The 24,015-nt window shown below is 37.9% G+C and overlaps 1 protein-coding gene and 1 long non-coding RNA gene across 2 annotated transcripts; one reads left to right on the forward strand and one right to left on the reverse strand.

The window, feature by feature from the left end:
• The first annotated feature begins 9,299 nt into the window (after positions 1-9,299).
• ACADM (acyl-CoA dehydrogenase medium chain) lies at positions 9,300-23,923 on the forward strand. Its single transcript, XM_015636750.2, has 12 exons — positions 9,300-9,574; positions 12,958-13,057; positions 13,867-13,964; positions 14,084-14,153; positions 16,064-16,164; positions 16,251-16,331; positions 17,192-17,322; positions 18,369-18,477; positions 19,330-19,470; positions 19,548-19,643; positions 20,315-20,563; positions 23,622-23,923. Exons 1-12 carry the CDS (start codon positions 9,551-9,553, stop codon positions 23,691-23,693), a joined length of 1,272 nt encoding a protein of 423 aa, XP_015492236.1. The 5' UTR covers positions 9,300-9,550; the 3' UTR covers positions 23,694-23,923.
• On the reverse strand, positions 18,370-19,368 carry LOC109022782. Its single transcript, XR_002002042.1, has 2 exons — positions 19,282-19,368; positions 18,370-18,531 (listed from the first exon to the last, which is right to left on the reverse strand). It is a non-coding gene; the product is annotated as an uncharacterized LOC109022782 (long non-coding RNA).
• Positions 23,924-24,015: the final 92 nt, after the last annotated feature.

The following is a 24,015-nucleotide window of genomic DNA, read 5'->3' on the forward strand; positions in this document are numbered from 1 at the left end:
GCAAAGCCTGAGCCAAACATGAGAAAAGTGGCATAGGGCAGCTTGGTAAGAAGGAAGGAGGTGTATTGATGGCTTCTGGCTTGTTCTGATAATGCACAGCAACCTAAAGATAGCAGGGCATGACCGGATTTGATAGTCAGAGCTTAAGTAGCATGCTTGAGGAAAGTTCAGTATTATTCTACAGCTCAGTGTTCTTCTGTTCCCCTTGTACAGAGGAATGTATCTATCCGTAGCTGTATTGGTTTGGTTTGGCTTCATGGGTACCTGTCATTGGGCCAGCATCAAATCACAATAGCCTGCCTTTGAGAATGAATATTGGAACCTCAACAATAAAAACCATAGGTAATACAGGTAGTATAGCCTGTTCTAAAAATAAATATATAAGATATATAGGTATCACATATTATATATATTATATATAATACAGAGCATATACAATATTGTGTCTATACTATACAATTTATATAATACAGTATTTATATCCTCCAGGAGAATAAATAACTTTTGACTTGGTTCCAAGAAGTTATTCCAGAACCAAGGAATAACTTAAAAATACACTAAAATAAAAGCAAAAACTTGCTAAAAAGAATTCAAAAGGTTAGAATAGTGCTAAAAACTATAAGACAGCTATAGGGATAGATAGAGGGCGATGTAAGGAGACCACTTTGAGATGCAGCAGATCATCTTTGCATATTAATGTTTCTCTGGATGGTCTGAGAAATGGCAGAAGGAAGTCACCCAGATTAGATAGAATTAAAAGGGCAGCAGTTATAAACTAGGAGGAATATTCCTATATTCCTATAACCATGAAAATAAGGAACAGTTTTGTTCAAGTGAGTAAATTATAAAGGATCACAAAATTTGGCACGTTAAGTGTAAAAGGCAGGCCAAAAAAGAGTTTGACCATTAATTTTCAAAAGAGTATGGATGTTAAAAAGAATCCTTTTTCTAAAGGCTAAGAGGAGGAAGAGAACATGTAGAGTTAAGCGGATATTTTCCTTAAGCTTCCTATGCACATATAGCCTTGGAGGTGATAAACATTTTCAAAATTTTTGAAAATCCTTCTGATGAAAATCCATAAAACTGCAGACCTTGCCTCTGCATTTTGCAAATAGTGAAAACTACAGTATTGCAGACAGATTTGGAAAATGTGATGCATTGGCAAGTATAATTTTTGTAAAAAGAAGTCAGGACTCAGAGAACTACTGAAGACTTCCCAAGGAGCCAGCAGACATGAAAATGTGGGAATGCAGCTGATTTTCAAGTTATTTGTATTTCTGAAAACATTCCATAAGTTTCCTCATGAAAAAAGTTTTAAACAAAATGAGCCACCAAAGAGGGAAAAGTCCTTTTATGGCTAAAAATTGTTAAAGGGTGTTAGGAGGGCTTGTCATTTCTTGCAGCTCCAGGACCCCTCCTGTCCTGCCCAGCTGCCGGAGCCCATGCTAGTACGTGGGGACACAGGGTCCCTACCAGGCAGAGTGGCGTGGCTGCTGCTGCCTTCCTGTTTGTGGTGCACAGTCTTCAACAGCACCTACATGCTTGACTCACCCTTGGCTCCAGCAGAGTACAGGCAGCCATGTCCTCTCCTCCTCTTGGGCTGGCAGAGACAAAAGGTCACTAGTGCAGACACACACAAGACTCCCTGGATGCCCAAGCACATGCACATGCATGCACACCCAGTACCCCTGCCCAGATCCCACCTTCCTTACCTGCCTCAGGAGTGCCTATTTCCAGGCTAGTTCAGCTTGATGCTTGCTGCAAACATATTGCACTCACACATCCCACAGGCACTCCACACTCACGGTTGCCACGGATGACAGGATGGATCCCTGCCTGCCTGATGACCCGACGTCTGCTACTCATTGGCAAGCCCAGCTTGAAGTTTGCCAGGAAATGAGACATGCACACCCACTATGGGGAAGATAATGGCCCCCTGAGCATCAAGCACCACGCACACAAGCTATGACATGCGGTCACTCTCCAGCTATTGGTGCTGAACCCATCACTCACCTCACCCACACCAGTCCCTCTCAGTAGAAGATTTTTCAGGACATGCACTGTTCCCACCTCAGCAGCTGGCAGCTAAGACCTCCAACCCCTCCAGCAGCAGATACTGAGAGCTCCCCAACACCAGCAGCAGCCATGGGCATCCACATCCCAAAACGTAACCTTGGTACCAAACCCACTCACAGAGGACTCTCAGTAGTTGCCACTTGATCCTTACAACACACATACACATGGGACAGCAAGATACGGATCAGTCAGACAAGTGTACCTACTGCCCTTTTTAACATGACTGGTCCATTTAATGCTCCATTCTTTACTTTCTCCTCTGTTCCTCTAGATGCCCTTCCCCTGCACATTCCTTCATTAATTTGAATAGCTCCACAGATCCATTTCCAACATTATGGACCCTCATGTTTGCATCTTATCAGGTGCAAAGTCCCAGTCTCCCTGCGGTTTATTGAGAGGCAGTTTGTTTCTTGTCCTTATCATTGTTATCTTTGACTGTCAAGTTTGTGTCTCCACATTTATGGCTTTCCACCTTTTCTTATTATCGCACTTGACAAGACCTTTGATCAGATAATTGTACTGAAATAAACATTCCTCATCAGTTAGCATGAGTGTCTGATTTGTGTCTCACCTCTGACTTCCTTACCATTTGCCAGTCAGGTCTCTGTATCTTCATGTTCTTGTTTATGGCTTCCCCCGTTTCTGCACTGAAAAGGTTCATGACCAGATGACCGCAAAGAAGCACATATCTTCCTTCCACATAGCCTTATAAATTTTTTTTTTTTTTCAAATCTGAAGACTAATCAAATTTTTTTTAAATTGGTGAGGTCACCCATAGAATTTCAAAGGCACGTACGTAGGAACTCTTGTTCCAGATACTCATCAAAGATTTAAAAAAGGAGAGGAATACTGAAGTGGGAAAAATTAATGCCAATAGTTATGGGGCCGAAAGAATTTCAGATAAGCTCAGGGCAAATAGAATGTAAAATGACATGGACACCAGGTGCAGAGAAATAATTATATACAAAGATGAGCTTTGAGTTGACCATTATATCCCACATCTTGTTATCACAGATAACATATGAAAATTTTCACTTCAGTCTTCAGAGGTAGTAAAAAAAAAAGGGTAACAAAAAATCACACAAAAGACCACAGAAGTTATACTCTTTATCTTTTTGTGAGAACATGAGCAACATTCTGATTCTAATTCTTTGACACAAAGCTAAGACATTGTAGAGAATACTCAAATATGATTATTCAGCTTGGAAAAGAAAATGCTATGGGGATATCAACACATTTTATTAAATCTTTGATGCAAAGAGGATGACTGCCTCAAAGATGTTATGTTTGAATGTGTCTGAATTCAAGTAGTAGGGACCACAAATGAATATAGCAGATGCCTGATTAAAAGGAAGCAACCTGAAGTGGTTCTTCATAGTGTAGAAACTAAGCTGTGGTTCCCAACACATTCAAAAATCAAGTTAATGGCAGAGCTATGAAGCATGATTAAACACAAAGACATCACCTCCAGCTCAGGAAACTTATAAATTGAAAAATTTTTGGAGGGTGAAAAAAATTTGGAAAAAAAGATAAAAATAATCACTACATTATTGGCAAATGATCTGTTCTGGAACCATGTCCTGACCATTCTTCATTGCACTGCCATAAACTGGATACTATGCCAAACAGATCTTTGGTCTGACCTAGTGAAAGTCTTGTTACTTCCATGGCAAAATGAGTTTCAGCTATTCATGTTGTAAAGGCCCTCATTGTTTGTCATATGAATGTTAGATGAAAATCTCAATCACCTTCTTGTGCTTGTGTTCTCAATCCCAATATTCTTCTTCCAGAAACTCCAGCCCAAGATTTCTCCCCTTCTTTACTTTTCCACTCTATGTGCCTAAATAGGGATATAATCTCAGCTAGTGTTTCTAAACTCTACCTTATACAATTCAACAACAAGCAACAGCTATAATCATTATTGAATTCTGTCTTTATTATGCAGGCATAAGTTCTGTCAGCTGTTACAGAAACAGAACTCTTGTGCTTTAAGGCATAGTTTACTTTGTGTTTTGTCATTTACTGCACTTAGTAAAAAAAGTATACATGTTTAGCTATAAAATTAGTTAAAATTGTATCAATACATATTTACATGGTAATTTCTTGTATACTATTAAGTGTTAGCATTGGTATGGTCTTGCAGAGCCACAAACAGAGTTTTACAATAGAAATGTTTATTAAAAATCACACCCGCTGTACTGTCATGGTGCTGCTTATGTGGTACCTCACCTTTAGTCAGCTTGGGCTGGCAGAGTGGTAACTTCACTGTTCTGGGTTCCAACATACAAGTGTTAAATTTGAGAGAGGTATGTTCACTATAACTGGACTTTTATTAATATCTGATTCTACAAGGAGAAATGTACAAAAAATATATATCTTGAGAATTATTAGGCTGCTAAAGTGCCAGCTGCAGCATGTTTAGTGCAAAAAATATCCTCGATCCTTCCTTTACATGTGGCTAGGCCTACCCCTCTTTCATAATGATTAACTTGTTTATATTTCATGAAAGCAAAAGCCATGCTTGTCTAACCAAGCAATGGTTTCTTAAAGCAGTTAGTCCTGGAAAAGTCTCAGCATACGTTAAAAAAAAATTAGGACAAGTGATTTTTACACTAAGGCACAGTTCAAAAATCATCTTCTCAGGTTTCAACTGACTTTCTGTTTCTTCAGAAAGGCAATAGAGAGCAAAATTATTACTGGATGCCACTGATTGGTTTTTATTTGTTCTCAAGCTCTGTACATCTGTCCCTTCTCTTTCCTTACAGTTCATGTTTGATAGTCACATAAATGTAACCCAGTGTAGTTATACAACATTAAGGAAAAAGATTTGAAGTGCTTACATACAGTAGTTAAATAAAAAACTTTCAAGACTTAGAGCAGCTATGTCTGTAATTAAATAAGATTGTTTAATTCCTGAGTATCACAAACAGTGCTTAATGTCAAATTTCCAATCTAAAAATATACTTGAAAATATTTTAATTCAAGAATTAAATCTTTGATGCAAAGAGGATGACTGCCTCAAAGATGTTATGTTTGAATCTTGATTTTAGATCATTCAGATGTTTCCATAGGGATGCTTTCCTTTTTTTTTTTTTTTGTTTCTCCCCCCCTCCCCCCAATAAAGTTATGGCTTTAAAAACCATGAAAAAGCTGGGAAAAAACCCTAACTACCTAGCCTGTGCCTCCCACTAAACCCCAAGAAAAATTATAAAAATCACAAGAGCTTGCAACAGAAATTTAGAAAAAAGTGTTGCATTTAAGATGTTTTAAGTTTCTATTGTATCAAGGATCACAGAAAAGTAAAACATGTCATAATTCTATTAAGAAAAAGTTGCCATGCTTGTTGCATTGCACTGCGTCAAAAATTAATCTACTTTAGAGATCATGAATTCAGGACCTACACACTAAATTTTACTATGTTTCTTTAATGCAGTAACTTCAGTAACTTTTAATACATAAATCACTGCAGAAACTCCAGTAGCTTTCCATTTCTAAAACAAAAATTCATTAACAAATGGTAAAATCCTGTTTGTTGTTAACAATTAAAAAAACTCCAAACCTGTAAAACACTTACAATTACTAATAAAAAAAAAAAAAATTACACTTCAGCCTAGAATACAGCTGTTAAGTTGATAAGTATCCTGGTTCTGGCCAGGAGAAGGTTAATTTTTGCAGTGGCCAGAAGGCACATGGCCAGGACCCAGAGGTTACTCTTCACCACCTCACAACTGTCGGGGTGGGGGGGAAGGGGCTGCTTCTGATTGGAGTAGTCAGGATTAATGAGCATTTTGCATGTGAATCACTCTCTCTCTTTTGCACACTTTTATTATTATTGTTACAGTTACTAGTAATTTTTCTTACCTCATTGCTTATTTCAACCCACGATCTTTACCTTTTGTGCCTCTGATTCTTTACCCAGCCTTCCATAGCAGGAGTGAGAGGGTTAGGGAAGAGGGAGTGAGTGAACAGAAGTGTGGTTTGGAGAGTCACACTGGGAGCTCTAAGTCGGGGAGTACTGCTCCTAAACTACGACATTACAATATCTTCAAACAATCCTATATCTAACATTACGTAATACAATTTATAATTTTTTATGTTTAGTGGAGGAGCATGGAAAAATATGGAATTTGCAGAAATTAAATTCAGAGATCAGGTTATTAACTGACTGTACAAACTCAGATTATGACTAAGCAATGTCAAATCTTGTGGACATTATCCATTTAGCTTGCTCTTGTAAGAATGTGTCTCCCTCCATGTTTTATCATTGGATTTATTGCCCTGAATACCCTGCCAAGAAAGAGATGCTGAATTCTCTCCAGCCTGCCACAGGAGGAGAGGGAGTGAGCGAGCGGCAGGGCAGTTTCAAGAGTCTCAGCATGAGCACTAACTTGGGGAATACTATTCCTAAACCATGACAATGAGCTGTAGTTTGTAATGCAATGATCTTACTGTGTTTACTTGCTAAGTTATATATTTCAGCAATAAGCATCATGCATTTTGCTGCTTAATATATAAGAGATTATTCTAGGCTAATAAAGCAACATACTGTGCAGTATACAATTCTTACTGTAGTAAAAGTTAGCAGAGGAATATTAATTAAGAAATATGACACGGTAGTAAGTATTTAAGAAAATAAAAGCAAAAAGACAGATGCTGTATTTCCTGTTTCAGAGAAAAATGCAAAAAAAATCTAAGTACACCTTATGGAAAATTTTATCTATTGTCACTCCTTATGTAAATAACTTTGAACCTCAAGGTTCTAGTAGTTCAGGCTTTGACAGATAACCTTGACATCTTTCATACCCCTCTATTCCCAAACACTTTGTAGACATGGATCATCCAGGCTTTGAATTTTCTTCTCCATGTTAGCTTTGGAAAAACTATGTTGACAACATTTTGGCAAAAAAATTCTCTTTCATTTACCCATGGAGATGTGAAGAGAGGTAGCAAACGATTTGAAGGAGAGAAGGAAGGTAAGGGTATAGCTTCAAGAGTGGAAGCTGCATAACGAGCAGTTTTAGTACCTTAACCCAATTGCTCCTGTCATTTAGCAGGAATGCCCTGGAATACCTTTGTCTTGGCTCCACGAGGTCTTTCCTTCCTTTTTCTGGAACAATTTATGTTCTTTAACATCTACAACCCTGCAGGAGATCACAGATGGTTAGCAGCTTTTTACTACAGAAGCTTCCTTCCAGACAGTATAGACATCTGTCTTCAGAAGCAAGTAGAAAATTTCACTTGTTTCTAGCGTAAGGCAAACCCAGACAACAGCAAATGTTATGGTGTATTCCTGACTCAATTCCTTCAATTTCTCTTTCTTGAGAAAGACAATAACCTTCTCAGTCTCATGAACAGTTCAGTTCAGGTGAGGAGTCTAGTTTTGAGGGGAGTCTCCAAATTGCCCCCACTTACTGTGTCTTACTTGAGTCACAGAGAGATCGCAAAACACATTAACTGATTTTTGGATGAAGTTTACTCGAAGACATGGTCTAGGAGTGTACCCAAAGTGTTCCAACTCCTTACTAGGGAATATTCTGTCAAGCTGGAAGTAGAAACACTCCAAAATGTTTTTTAGATGAATAAAACATTTCACTGTATAAACGAAACAGCATTGCTCCCATTACTTCCTGATGTCAAAATTCCCTCAATGTATTGATTTATTCAATCTCCCTGCCTTAGGGATGTCCTCAACCCCATTCAAAGCTGTCTCTTCACCTCAAAAAAGAGCTTATTCACTACTAAAGGTCTATGGATCCTAATCTCAAAGGCATCTAGAAATAATGTTTCATTTCTGATCCACTGTAGGATTTGAATCCTGCAGCTAGGAACTGTGCTTAGTATATAGCGTTCTTACAGGTGTGTTTAATCATGATCAGTCAGCTGAAGTTGCTTTTTACATATGACAGTATATATTACATATGACATCGGCTTTTCATACATACTCTGAACCTATCTATGCATCTTTAGAATTTTGATGTGTGCCATCTTAGAAAATGCACAGTATAATCCATGCCGCAAATAAAAAAATTAAAACTTTAAAGCTTTCAAATGAGATTAGTGTGTTTCATTATATATCGTCACAACATAGTCTTCCAATGATAAATAAACTGAGGAATACAAAGATATTGCATACACACATACCACACATATAGTTAAATAATAATTAGACAGAAAATTGACTGCTCAGTAATGAAATTCTCACACTAAATTCTGAAACGTGACCTACGGAAGAGAACACTATATAAATTGGAACACAAAATGCTGACTTTGAGTGCTGGTATTTGAAAGTCCCACTACAGCTTTACATTCCAAAGGTATGTGTACTTGAAACAGGAATATACAGAATCTTCAAAAATACTTAAGCAACACAGAGTTATAAATTATGCTTCTGTCTTTTACTCAATTACCCTTAAAATATAGGAGAAAAAATTCAACTGATATTAGATTGAAAAAGCTGCAACCTATGCACTGAATCAAAGCTGCCTACATGCCTCCCTTAGGTAAACACCTGCAATCACAACAGTATGAAGTCTGTAAAACATTACAATCATCTCCTTTCAGACAGTTGATAAATATGCCTGGAAATAACTTTTATATGGCTAGTTTTCTATCAAACCGTTTCTTTAGTATTAACTACAAAATCAATACTCTCAACCATCAGAAACAAAACAAGCAATTAAGAGCCAAACATAAAAAGGCAAAAAATGAGGCAAAAATATTATTTTGTATTATTATGTAAAATAAAATGTTATTCAAAATGCAGCTTCCAGAAAAATACTTTATTTTGTTAATTCTGTTAAAATTTCACACCCAATAAGGAATTCACAGAAAAATCAATGGCTGCCATTTTCCTTGAAATCCTTGTTTGAATAAACCCCCAAATAACACTGCCGTGAAACAATAATATTCAAAAGCGTCTATTTTATGCACCGCAGATAATTACCTAAAACACTGCATTTCCTTTAATATACAACCGGAATTAAGAACGTTTATGAGAACATTTTATGTAACTATCAACACAGTTGGCAACAACTCCTGTGCGTCAGGCCCACTCTCTAGTTCCTGGCACACCTACGAAACATGAGTTTATGATTCTCTGAGGTGCAAATGACAGTACAACTGCTTACATGGGCTTTTCTGCTGACAGGTGAATGATACAGGTGATTTGAGCCAGCCTAGCACACTCAGCAAAAAGGCAGCAAACCAGCCAAGCCCGGGACACGGACACTGCCCGCGTCCGGGCGAACGGGCCGGGCCGGCTGGGTCACAGGACGCGGCTCTCCTCGCACGAGCGGCCGGAGGAATAACAGCCCGGCCGACGCTCTTCTCGCAGGAGCAGAGCAAGGCGGGACGGGACGGTCGAGCTCAGGGCTTCCCCGGCCGCCCGGCACAGTGGGCGGCCCGCGTGGCACCGCCCAAGCCGCCCGAGCACCGCCCCGCCGACCCGCTGCGGCTGCCGGGCACTCCCGCCGAGATGGCTGCTTTGAGGGCGACGCGGGTGAGCGGCCCGGGCGGGCGAATGCTCGGAGGACACAAGGGAGAGGCAGGGGACGAGACGGGACGGGACGGGACGGGACGGGACGGGACGGGACGGGACGGGACGGGACGGACCGGACCGGACCGGACCGGACCGAGGCGCTGCCGGTGCTGGCGCGGAGGGAGCCCGGGTGGTGGGAAAGGGCCGATGGATCGCAGAGGGCGAAGGGCGGAAGAGGCAGGGCGAGCCCGGGTTCCGCCCGCCGTGACCGCCGGGACAGCTGCAGGCGTAGGAGCTGCGCCGGTGGGGAGGGCCGGCGAGGCTGGAATCCGCCCGCTGTGCTGCTTTTCCTGCCTCGCGGTATTACCCGAGTTTATGGCCGTAATCCTCACGGTTCGAATGGGTAGTGGCATCTGATGTTCTTTAGTGGAGTTACTGTACAGCCCTGGGGTTCCTCAGGTGGCAAAGGCCGCGTCGTGCCAAGTGTTTCTGGCACCTCCCATTTAACGGAGGAGACGGCTTCAAAACACGGGGGTTAGAGTTCAGGGTATTTTATCCAACGCGTTTCCTTTAGCGTACATAGCTGTACTACCTATGTTAGTTTTTTTAAAAAATATAGGTGAAATATAATAGTTGGTTCTCTAAAGTAAGAACTTTCTACTGTATTGAACCACCAATAACCTCACAGCTTCAAACTAGAAAATAAAAACTTCAAAACACGTTTAGAATGTCTCCATGCCTTTTTCTGGATTCTCCACTTCCAGAGACGTTCAAGAGTCTGAATTACTTGAAAGGCCCTTCACAGCCTCCTGGCAGCTGTGTTAGTTTGCCCCAAACTGATGCAGCTTGGCTACAGGTCCTAAGCGTTGCTGTGAGCGTGAGGGAAGAAGTCTCCATCTGAAGTTGGTATCTTATGGATCAAAAGTAATGCCTTAGATAAAGGAAGCCCACAGGAAGGAAATTGTTATTTCAAGTTCAGCGACCTCCTGACATGTTACCCCAGCAACAAACTGCTCTTGATAATTCTTTTCATTTTTGCCCTGAGATACATGAGGGAGAATCAAGATTAGCAACCCTTAGCTTACTGTTCTCCCGCTGTTTTCTGTGATGTGTTTTTTTTTCCACAAGTTCTATAGTTCTTTTGGCATCAAGGTAATAAAGAGATTGCATCACTTTTGTGAGTAGCGTTGTCATACCCTTTTCCTGATAGCACATTCTTCCAGTGTTAGTCTTGCTACATTGATGACCGTATTTGTAATTGCGACAGTTTATACAATAGTGCAGGGAAATGCAGTAGGAGTTGCATCTGAACATCACTAGCAGTAGTTTGTCACTGGATCTAACTGTTCCTCAGAGTCAAGCAACAGGAAAGTTGACAAGTAGATAGATGGTCATCCAAATTCTTAGATGTAGCAAACCCTCATCCTTTGTCACCTGATCGGTCATGCAGATTCCAGCTGTGACTCCCATCTGTCCATATTTGTTTGTGGGGTACTGTTGAGTTTTTCCAGAGTAATCCTCAGTGTTTCCTTGCATACTATACCACAACAGGCATAAGTTCACTGGTTTAAGTTTTACAGCTTCTTTCATATAGGATATCTCTTTTAGCATCAGTTTGAATCCAGTACTTTTCCAAATGTAGGTAAAACCTTTTAGTGGCAAAACTATGCATTAGTCTACCAAGGGCTGCTGCGTAAAAAAAGAGAAAAAAAATTACAATCATCTGACTTTTTTTCAACCTCATCTTGTCTTTTTTCCACATAAAATAAGGTGTAAATAATTCTGAAGGATTAAGGTCTTTCTAGGTTTTTGTGGTATTGTTTTGGTTTTTAATATGAGAGGTAGCAGTAACAGAAAACTTAGCAAGATACTGTTTTGCAATGTCTATTGTTTCTAAAAACTTGAAATTAATAACATATTACCTACTGCAAAATGCTATCCTGAACTATTAATAAACTGACATTACCAGCACAGTGTGCAAATATGTTGTAGACTCTCTCTCTTCTGTGCCTAGCAGTGGTCCTTCTGCATTTCTTCACCTTTGCACTTTATAGAAGTTTTCAGTATCTTCTGGAAATACTTTTTTTCATTGTGTTGATACCTGTTATTGGCAGTATTCTTCATGCTTCTTTTGCTGTGTTATAACCACCTATGACAGTATTATTATTTCTAAGAGTACAGTTTATCTACCATAATTTTTTTGAAGATACTTGTTGCCTCCCCAGCTGTGTAACTTTCTCAAATGTCTGTCTTCTAGATTTACCAGTAAAATTCTGGCGATCTTGTTTTCATTACTATCAATAATTAATTCTTTTTTAATGCTAGGAAATAAGTGACTACTCCGATCACAATTTAAAAAAAGAAGTCTGCATTTTCACAGAAGAAAATCAAGAAGCCTTTCCTTAGTGTTCAGGCAAATTTGTTTTTGCACTATTGATTTGAGTCATCCTAAAAAAGTATCCAATTACATATTTTTCACTAATTTCCAAACATTTCAGAGATTCGTAGCTCTTGAAGAGAGTGAACCATGCTCTTAAAACAAATTCAGACCTGCTTTTGCACAGTATTAAGACATTCTGAAATTAGCTGTAGCAACGGTATTTGGGACTCTGAACTAAAAAAAGCAGAGAAAGTATTTACAATGAAGAAGAAGAAATTCATGATAATTATTAAGAGGAGAATAAATTTCAGATAGTCTTCTGTGTTCTCTCCTATTTGGAGGATAACAACAACAACAACAACAACAACAACAACAACAACAACAACAACAACAACAACAACAACAATAATAATAATAATAATAATAATAATAATAATAATAATAATAATGTTGTGGCAGTAGCTTATTTAAAGAAAGCTACTTTCTTTAAATAAAGATTAGAGAAATAATCGGAGATTAGTACATTGTTAAAATATTCTGATTTATTTGCTAATAAGTAGATTGTTTTCAAAACCTTGCTAAATCTGCACGTAGGTAAACATTGAGTAATAGGATATTATTTCACTAGAGGGCCAGAAAATGAAGTTTGATGAGTGTGTGTATAAATGCAAGAAATATATATTGCTGTGTCTCAGTGAAGATAAATTTGAATTATGCTTAATAATTTTTAAATACTCAATTGCACAATACTTAAAAGCGTATACAGCACTTTACTTGCCCTTTATCCTGTTAAAGCCTGAGATTCCTGGTAGAGGTGTCAGTTCATGTAAGTGCTGCTAGCCACAGGAGGAAAACACAAAAATGTAGCCAGTAAATCTTTTATCACTGTAGTAATTGTATTATACTTGATGTGATACCGTTTCTAGAGAGGAGTCTACATTTAAAGTTGTGCTGTGGATAGGTTAGTAGCTTTAGGAGGCTTGAGGTGTAAAGGTCTTACAACTCATGTTCTTTTCTTCTTTAGCAAATGCTTCAAACCATCACAGGGCACGGATGGAGGTCCTATTCTAGTAAACCTGCGCAAAACTTACATGTAGGCAAACCTGGAGCTGGCTTTAGCTTTGGTAAGTGGTACAGTTTTTCAAATAAATGTAACAGTAATGGGCAAACTGCAGAGTTAAAAATGAATAATACCCTCTATTGTAGTTCATCATGATTTTAAAATGAAGGTGTTTGTTCTAAATATATTTCTATAAAAAATTAGTTTGAAAAACAAAGTGACTGTATCTTCATCTGAGGCAAGGCAGATATGTGTGTTGTGATCCTAATTAAGATTTTATTCTTTTTTTAACTCATGTCCCTCTTAAGTCTTTTTTAATTGCCAAAGTGTCTTAGGTTTGAATACTTACCTCATATTGCTGTTTTCAATATTATAGTACCCAAATGTAGTCATAGTTGAACTTGGTTGTCAAGAAATGTAAAAAAAAGATATTCATCTTCATCTTGGTATATTGTATACAATATATATACAAGCAAATTTAGAGGATCAGAGCTAGATGTTTGAAACTGAAGAGTCAGGATCTTTGGGCAACCTCTGTCTTTTTATGCATTTAATTAGCATAGCATTCTTCTTGTTTCTTTTGGTAACACATTTTATTTTGCACAGTCCTCTCTACTTAATTTTCAGTATTTTGTGGATAGTTTCATCAGATGTAAGTAAGTGCATGTAGGGGTTGATCAGAGAACAACGGAGGTTTTCTCCCAGGAGAAGGAGGAACCTGAGCTTTTTTGCTTCCTGGAGAGCCCCAAACAGTGGTGGTTCGGGTTGTCCTGGAAGGATGCTCTGGTTTCTTTTTTCTCGTAGTCCTGATAATTGGAAAAATAAAAGACAGCAGAGGATTTATGATCTTTTTCTCTTCCTTTTTTAAAACAGAACTTACTGATGAACAGAAAGAGTTTCAAGCTACTGCTCGTAAATTTGCTGTGGAGGAAATTATTCCTGTTGCTGCACAATATGACAAAACTGGAGAGGTAAATCTACCATAGTGTAAGGGAAGAGTAGGGAAAAACTGACTTTTACCTTAGCCTGCATAAAATTTAAAGTTTTGGTTGTGGTGAATCAGAAGGTGATTTTTCCATGTCTGTTTCAGTATCCTGTTCCACTTATAAAGCGGGCTTGGGAGCTTGGTCTTATGAATTCACACATACCGGAAAGCTGTGGTAAGTAAACATTCTTTTTAATTTGTAAAATGAAACAACGAAAAGACATTAGATGAGTTTCCATGTGTAATTATGGATTTTGTACCAACTAAATAGTCACATACTCGAATACTGTAAATTTAATCAGTAGGCAGGTTGACACATGCAAGTGTGTTACTAGGTGTGGGTGTAATCAGGAGACGAATTAGACAGATTATGGTTTAGTAATTTATGACCAGATTTTTCTACTGTGATTACAGCTGCTTAATGTTCCCCTGGTGCAGTGTCAGCTGGTTAGGCAGGGCCATTAGAAGGTCATGTTTCGTTCTAGTCTCTCCTACAGAGCAATCCAGGAGTTTATCCCTTCTGAGGACAGTTTTTCAGTTTAGATTGAGTCCAGTACAGCAGAGTCCTGGCTTGTAAGATGTATGAGTGATACAGATAAACATGATGTACTAGAGAAGGGTTTTAGTGAAAGGAACTCATGCCTCATAAAATCATAGTTCTCTGAAATAGCTGATCGATGTGTGAACAAGGGATCGCTGGTTGAGAGAGAGTGCCTGAGCTTCCAAAGTAAGTCTTAAAAATCATCAGGTTTCATACTGACAAAATTAGCAGCACACCCTTGCTAGGTCTTGTGCTATTTGGGATGCCTATAAATAAACTGGAAAAGGGCGTAAATGCAAAGTGATAGAGTTTGCTGGTAATACTAAGTTATTCGGCGTAGAAAAGATGATCTGGTTCAGAGAGCTGCAGGAAGAGGTCATGAAACAGAGGGAGAGTTAAAATGGCAATGCGATTCCAAAAAGAAAAAGTGATGCATATGTGAAGGGAAAAAGGCAATCTGAACTTCACAGAGAAAAGGTATGCTGTGCACTAGATAATGCCTCTCAGAAGAGACTTCTTTGGATCCTGTGAACATGGGTGTAATGCTCAGAAGTGGTCAAAACTGTAAAATCTAAGGTCAAGAGGGATCCTTAAGGGAATTTAAAAAAAAAAAAAAGCAAGCAGAAGGCATAATTATGCTGCTTGCTTCCTGAATCCAAATTGCACTTGCCTCTTTAACTCATATAGTCAGATCCTTCCATCTCAAGAGAGTATTGGGGAAATGGAGAAGGTTTGTAAAAGGATGACAAAGTTTACAGAAGTTTTTTTCTGTGTGAGATGTAAATTCTGTGGGAGAAATGACTAAAATGTCAGTGTCATGGGAGACTGTGAAAAGGGCTTGATGGTTCACTGTCCCTTTCAATATAACTAGAAGGCATCAAATTATGTCAGCAGGTGCTAGATTCAAAATACGTGAAAGGAGATGGTTCTGCATGCAGTGTGGAGTTAATTTGCGACTTATTGCCCCCTGTAGAATATAGGTGCTAAAATTTTACACAGATTCAAAAAGAGACTGGACAAATTAATGTAGCAGATGGCTGTGAGGGGTTGGCGTAACAAAGATACCAAAGAGAATTATTTCTCAGGAAAATATTTTTGAGGTATTTGCTACTGTATTTATATGCAGTTTTGGCCATAGTGTTGGCTTCTGTCAGAAACAGATTATTGCGTTGGTTGTCTACTGATAGCGACACTTTTTTGTTCCCAAATGCTTTTGGCTCAGGAGCCCTTTCTCTGCTTCCTAGGAACTCTTAATTCTTGAATGTACAGTAATAAAAAAATGTGAGTGGTACATTCTTGCCACTTTGTGCAAGTTGTCCCACATTAGTCAAACAGTAACTCTGGATACATGATACGCAATTTTATCTGTTACTCTTCTGATGAATATTTATTTAAAATACATTTATGAGAATGCCTAACCAAATACAGTACACAATTACATGTATGTGGAAGAATACATTTGTGTCAATTATGTTGTGTAAATCACTAATATTAATATGTTATAATTTAAACCCCCTCGGGTAACATAAATACTTCAACCATAGGTGGCCTTGGCCTTGGCAGTTTTGAAGCGTGCCTTATTACAGAAGAGTTGGCTTACGGATGTACAGGGGTTCAAACTGCCATTGAAGCAAACTCCCTAGGGGTAAGTTCTGTCTTTCCTTAGATCCCTTAAACTACAACCTCTGCACTTGAAAGAGCTGCATTAGCGGTCTAAATATTCTCTTTCAGCAAATGCCAGTCATCATTGCAGGAAATGAGCATCAGCAGAAAAAATACTTAGGAAGAATGACAGAGGAACCAATGATGTGTGTAAGTATAACTGCTACACTGTAGAACATTTCTAAACCATATTAATAGTATTACTACCTTTTTTTTCTTACTTTTTCCTCTTTTTTTTTTTTGTGATTTTTTTCCCCCCTGAACACTTACGTGTACTCACAACGTAGCCCTTTTTGATTTGTATGTAAACAGTGACATTTACTGAGAGTTGGCAAATACCTAAAGAGATACATCCTGTAAGTAAACAGAAGATATTACTTGGAAAATTATCTCCATCCTAAGTCACTTACCAAAAATTAATAGTTTTTATTTCCCTTTCAAGAAGGGTTGTACACGTTTAAGAAAAATACAAGGTTTATGTAAGGAGACCCTTAGCTTGGATGGGAATGAAACCTTATTTGTGATCTTAAATATTACATAAACAGTACTTGTTACATAGAAAGAAGTAGAGATTTGTGTGCAATGTATGTAAATCTACAACTAAGCCTCCTTAATTGAAGGACTCAGTAAACATAAAATGTTACTCAATGCTCTTATTTTCAGACTTTAAAGATCCTCAGCTTTGACATCATGATTTTTGAAGCCTGAGGAAGTAATAACTGAAGGGTTACAGAATGTTTCTGTTTGATTAAAAGCCAATTTTATGTATTATTACAGATTTATAAAGAAAATTGTAATTTCAGCCAGCTGTCTGCAGGAGGGAGGGGGGTGGGTGTTGGGTTGTTTTGGGGTTTTATTGGAGGGGTTTTGTTTATTTGGTGTTTGGATTTTACAATGCAGTTCACTTAAATCTTTGACAGCTAGTTTGATGCACTTAATCTGCATTAATTTGTCGCTGACTAAAGACAGAACTTTTACTCCCCAAGATGTCGCATCTTAATTTCTTTTAGGCTTACTGTGTAACAGAGCCTGGAGCAGGCTCTGATGTGGCTGGTATAAAAACAAAAGCTGAGAAGAAAGGAGATGAATACGTTATTAATGGTCAGAAGATGTGGATCACAAATGGGGGGAAAGCAAACTGGTATGTTAACTGGTGTCATAGTTCTATGCTGTTATGTAGTGGCTTTACCCCACCCCTCCGATCTCAGTTAAATTCTTTAAAGACCTATCCTTCAGATATAGATATGAATGTTCTCTGCATTTCAGCGGATTACATTTTAATTTCTGCCCAGTTTATCAGGATAGCATATACAAATGCAGTCCTGAGTGCTATGCAAAGCCTAAAAAGCAAAATGAATGATGACATCATGGCTCCATACCCAAGAATGGCCTCTTGCGGCTATCAAAATTAAATGTGATTCTACTAGAAACACCTTTTACTCCTAGTGAAGCTAGAAACGCTGTTAGATTGTAGTGTTACTTACTTAATTTCTGCAAAGAAGACATTTTCTATCTGTCAAAGATTGCAGATATGACTCTGTTGTCTGGAGCATGCTATTACCATATAAACCTCTTAAATCATGTCTTATATCACGCTGATTCACAACACAGAAATTTCCCTGAATTCCAGGAAAAAACTTTATACACCTACCCAAAAACTGAATTTTCTAGTTATTTTCTTGTTGAAGGCAGACCCACCAAAGACAGTCTATCAGATTACTGAGTACCATAAAAGCTGTGTAATTTCTAAGATAAATACTTATTTACAACTTACATTTAGAAAAATAAAATGAAGATCTTTGAAATCAGGTGATTTCAAACTTTTACATCCGAGAATGTATGTCCTAAGCATTAATTTTTATGTACATGGTATGAATAGGTTTCTTTTGTACTATTTGGGAAGGTGTTACTTTCCTAAAGACTTAGAATACATGGAAAAGGTAAGGAATCTTTGCATGTTGATCTGAATAATTTTATTAAATTTTATGAAACCTTGAATCTTTGAAACTTCTACTCTCTTGCTCCCTCTCCTTTTATTTTCAGGATGAGCAAGAAAGAAAGGTTGTTAACTCAGAGACAGAATCTCTTATATGGTAGAAATGCACATAAAAATGTTCAAAGCGCTATAGAAATATATCTTATTAATTGTGAGGATAAACTGTATCCATCTACTTTGTTTTACACTAGGTATTTTTTGCTAGCACGTACCAGTCCAGATCCAAAAACTCCGGCAAGCAAAGCCTTTACTGGATTCATTGTGGAAGCAGATAGCCCAGGGATCCAAATTGGAAGAAAGGTGAAGACTGTTATTTCTTGTTCAACAAGCCAGGAATTATTCTTCATTTCTAAACTAATAATAAAACAAGTATACCACTAAAGAAAAAGACTGTTACACAACTGAACAGTTTCAGATGCTTATGTACAACCATCTTTTCGTTTTCACAACATAGAGGAACTATTCATAAAACATAATTTTAAAGCTATTATTCCAGAAAAGGAATTACTCAGAATGGTCTGCAGTAGGATGACTACTTTGAATGGCTGCAAGAGAGTCTTTGAGAACTACTGTATTGGCAGGTGCCAATAAATGAGACGTAGTATGCCTTGAAAGAATAAGAAGCAAGTTGGAGAATTTTGACTGTAAATACACGCAGTGAGTTTTAATTTTAGCTAGTGCTGGTCAAAGAAGAGGCCTTAGAGATACTGATGCTAGTTCTCTCTATATACAAAAAAGTACTATTTTTAACTAGGTAAAACTGACTGTTGAATGTTAGGCAAGAAATCTGAAAACCGGAAAAGCTCATTTATTTATTCACTTGTAGTATACCTGTACTTCCTGCATATTAGATTCTTTTCTTTTTCCACTTGCATCTCAAAGATAGTTAAACTAGAAGAAGACAAGAAGACTGACTACAGTGACAGAACTAGCTACATATAAGGAGAAAGTAAACTGCCCAGCTTAGACAAGTTAAGGGCACACTGGTATGCGAGTACAAAACTAGTATTTGCCTTGTATATGGTAATTTTTAGATTAAGTGTTTTGGGGAAGAAAAACTATATGCTTTGAGTCACATATTTAAAGAATAAAAACATATTGTACCTTTTAATAATCCAATTTAGTAGCACATCTCTAACCTTCCCGCTTCAGGAAATGAATATGGGTCAACGCTGCTCAGATACAAGAGGCATTGTCTTTGAAGATGTGAGAGTCCCAAAAGAAAATGTATTGATAGCTGAAGGAGCTGGCTTTAAAATCGCAATGGGAGCTTTTGATAAGACCAGACCACCTGTAAGTATCAGAAAAAACTTGGTTATGAAATATAGCAGGAATTTCTGATTTTTTATTCTGGCCTGTATTCAATTTAGGTAGCAGCCGGTGCTGTTGGATTAGCAAAAAGAGCCCTTGATGAAGCTACTAGATACGCTTTGGAGAGAAAAACCTTTGGGAAACCAATTGTAGAAGTAAGTATGAGGGCAGACAGAATATAATAAAACCTTACGTTTTCACACCAGATGTACGGCTACTGATTTTTCAAGGTTATTCCTTGATATTTATATTTCCTTAATTTTTATATTAGAACTCTGCCATTTAGTGGTTTCCAAGCATATAGGTTGCACCATAAGTAAACTTAGCCATGTGGTAACTTCAAGAATTTTTGGTAATTTATCAATGATAGGAGTAAAAGCAGAAGGAAAACTCAGAACTTACATACCAGCAGGGCATACTTAAGTGCTAATAAAGAGGGATTTTCAGGAAAGAAGAAAACATCTGAGGTATGTGAAACAAGACATATAGCATTAACACCAATAGAATACATTGCCCATCATGCTGCTTACTAGTTTTGAAAAAATATGAATAAACAGGAAAGTAAACACCAATCTCATAAATAGGAAAGAAGAATTTCAACTGTTCTTTAATCAGTATTTAATCCCTGTGACTAAATGGATTTGGAAATAGAAAGCTTAAAAGTATACTTCAACATACATATATGACAGCATGACGCATATTCTGTAGAACTTCTCTTGTACAGCTGAGTTTTTTTAAAGAAGTCCCTGTATTAAGGAGATTATATCTTTCTCGGATGTCATAGAATTTTAAGCAGGCAATATTAACCTAGTTTATTTCATCATAGCATCAAGCAGTGTCATTCTTGCTTGCTGAAATGGCAATGAAAGTTGAACTCGCTAGGATGGCTTACCAGAGAGCTGCATGGGAAGTTGATGCCGGTCGCAGGAATACCTACTACGCTTCCATTGCGAAGGCATTTGCTGGTGACATTGCAAACCAAGTAGCTGCAGATGCAGTACAGATTTTTGGAGGAAATGGATTTAATACTGAATATCCTGTAGAAAAACTAATGAGGGATGCTAAAATCTACCAGGTAAGCAAAAGAGAATGTGATAATGCATAGATTTTATATAGAATAAACTAATGGTTACTTGCTTCAAAGCACGATGAACACATACTAAAAACATAATTTTAGAATGAAAGCAGTAATCCTTCCATTTAAAGAAAGAGTAATTCAAATCAGGAAATTACTTCAGATCAGGAAATTACTTCCATACAAAAGTCATTGCATTTGATGAAAACTGAAACCGCTAAGAGAAATAAACTATGTTGTGTGGTTTTGGGGGATTTTTAATTCCAATGTGGTAACTCGTTGCAATTCTTGGCTTCTCAATTTTGATGTTTTTCAACTCTTAGGAAAATAATCCTGATCAAAATACCAACGCTTGCTTTAGCATTTTATAAGTAGAGGTGGTTTACGTATCATACAGCTCTCAAAAACCTTCCAAGATGCAAATCTTCTGACTATCTATCTGTATGGATTGATGTCTTCTTACAGTTTAGCTGTCTTCTTAGCCTGAACACTAAAGCAGTTCCTTACCCCAGTGACTTCTGAGGGAACAGGTGGTTTTTGTTCGGTTAGGATTTTTGTTTTTCTTTCCCGTTAAAATTTCTGTTTGAAACTTTGGCATTATAAACTGTGTAGAATGCTGTGGCTGAGGTACCACCAGTATTGTGTATCACGGTGTTGTAGTCTAACCCCAGCTGGCAACGAAGTTGCCACACAGCTGCTCACTCCCTTGTCCTCCCTGCTCCGGAGGGGTGGTGGAGAGAATTTGAATAAAAGGTAAATCTCATGGATTGAGAATAAGAACAGTTTAATAACAGAAATAGAATAAATTGTAATTATAAAAGGGAGACACGGATAGGAATAGAACCCAAAAAGAATAAGCGATGCGCAATAAAACTGTTCACCGCCTGATGACCAATGCCCACGCAATCCACCCACAGCAGTCGGCACCCTCCTGGTCAACTGCCCCTAAGTTTATATACTGGGCATGACTCTCTATGGCATGAAATACCCCATTGGCCATTCCTGGTCAGCACTCCTGGCCATGCTCCCTGCTTTTTGTGCACCTCCTCACTGGCAGATCACAGGAAACTGAAGTTCTGAATTTGGAGTAAGCACTACAGAGCAAGAACTGAAACATGAACGTGTTGCCAGCACTATTCTCACAAAACACAGCACTAGACCAGCTACTGGAAAAAACATTAACCCTATCCCAGCTGACACCATGACATCTAAAATGATTACATGTGTTGTATCAACAGAAGCGTGACATAACCTAGAGGGATTATACTTTTTTTTTTTTTTAACAACAAGACCTTTTTGTACTCATGTTTAGCCCATAGTTCACTGTAATCCCCAGGTTTTTTACTGCAGAGTTAGTGTCAAAAAATTCTCCCATGTCATGTTATAATTAGTATATTGGCATATATATATGCTGCAGCTCTTCATTCACCAAGAATATTTTCATTGCATTCAGCGAAACCAGTAATCTTCATTGACATCTAACACTAATAGTTCCATTTCATCCCCTAAAGAAGCCAGGAAAGGGTTTTGTCTTGCAATTATTTTGTCCATGTCTTCTGATTATATCTCGCACTTCACTGTGTTTTGCTGTATTACTGCTCAGTTCCAGATGGTGTATATTTCTGGCCATACGTTGCATGCATAAAAACTTTATTTTTTCAACTTGTTTTTCATATGTTTGCTCTTTTTTGTTACTACATGATCCTTTTATTGTGTTTACTGATAGCATTTTAACACGTCCTTACTGTGCCCTAGTTTTGTCTGGCTACAAATCTCAGCTACTTTGGTAGAAAGTCTTAGGTTTGGAAACTCTTAAATTTGGAAAACTTCCTTTCTTTATTTGTCAAGGAATCTTGAAACTGTTTCCATCAGCTTATAAACCAAAACCTTTCCTGTAATTACTTAAGAAGATTGTGAGTTGTGATGTCTTTACATTTGAATTCCATGGCTGTTGGCAATTGGAAATTTAGTGCAATAGGAGCTGTTTTGTAAATTGCAGGAACAGCTGCCAAGATCAGCTACACTCAAAGCAGTTTGAGCAGGCTCATAGAGTTCACAGAAAGCCTTGCAGGCTTGAAAAGCCATTACGGCTTTCCTAGGGAATGGTGAATGTTTAGTATAGAGAGAAAGCAGAGCTTCCATTTCAGTTGGTTTCAGAAGGCACCTAGTATTCACAAAACAATCTGTTTTGTGGACTGGATCAACATGGGCAGCAGAGAATTCACCCTGGGAATCAACAGCTTGTTCTGGACCAGAACACTAATGTGAACGCAGGTTATAGCGTTCTTATTTTTAAAATGCTTTTTAAGGTTTCTGGAAAGTTTATTCCTATAACTGAATTTGCATGATTTTCAGCAATTTGCCAAATCAAGTTATGGCAGAACTGGGAGCAGAAACATTAAGGCCGGTAAACTGTGTTGCCTCAGGCCTTGCATTCCATTGCAGTATGCCTGTGGAGCATACATCCTCCTTTGGCGTTAGAACTTCATAGGTGCTTTTTTGTCTATTTTTGACTTTGCTGCCAGCAAACAAACAGAACAGAGGGGTGATGCAGGCTGTTTCTAGAAGAAAATGCAAGAATAGAGAAAATCACAAGCAATACTGTATGGGAGAGAGTACTCGTTAACAGGAAGCAATGGAAACAAATGGATCCGAGACAACATGTGGTAGGACCTTGAAAGGCTAGTCGAAGAAAACACTTGAGGACAAGTTATCTCTTCCCTTCTACCCATGATTTCATATCCTACTTTGAAAAATCTAAATAATGTATTTTCTTCCTGAAATAAGAGGAATTTGTTTATCTGCCTATCTGCACAAGAGCCCCTCTGACTTTAGGTAAGAGCACCTGAGAGAACAAGATTTTCTCAGCATCTTATATGAGTTACATTCCATTTAGCCCACTGTAATTTCTCTGTCACACTGGAATTTTCTCTGTTTTTTCTGTCTTCCTGCACATCCTAATCCACACTGGATTAGTGCCGTGGAGGTTTACAAATATGTACCTGTTAAAACCTTTCTAAAAATCACCCAGTAACATCATTGCATTTCTTCTTTTCAGATTTATGAGGGAACTGCCCAGATTCAAAGGATGATCATAGCTCGTGAACACGTTGGCAAATTTAAGGCTTAAAATATGTATAAAGTGCCTCCTGTGTGGCTGTAGTGGTCTGTGTTCTTATGGAAAAAGATTTTAGTGTGTTTCTCAATAGAATTAAAAAGGGATGAAGAAAATAATTCCTTCAAAATACTTTTATTTGGTTCTTTATCAAGCACCAATTCTGTTCTCACTATAAAATAAGATAATCAGAATGTAATTTTTGACAGTCAATGCTGCATTTTAATAAAATATTTTTAAGAGAAGTTGTGTTTGGTTTGTATTCATTTTGCTTATCATATCACGTACACTGGACAACTAACCCAAAATACAAATTCTGAAGCATGTTAGTAGCCGT

Source organism: Parus major, chromosome 8 (assembly GCF_001522545.3).
Source record: "Parus major isolate Abel chromosome 8, Parus_major1.1, whole genome shotgun sequence".
Lineage (NCBI taxonomy): Eukaryota > Metazoa > Chordata > Aves > Passeriformes > Paridae > Parus > Parus major.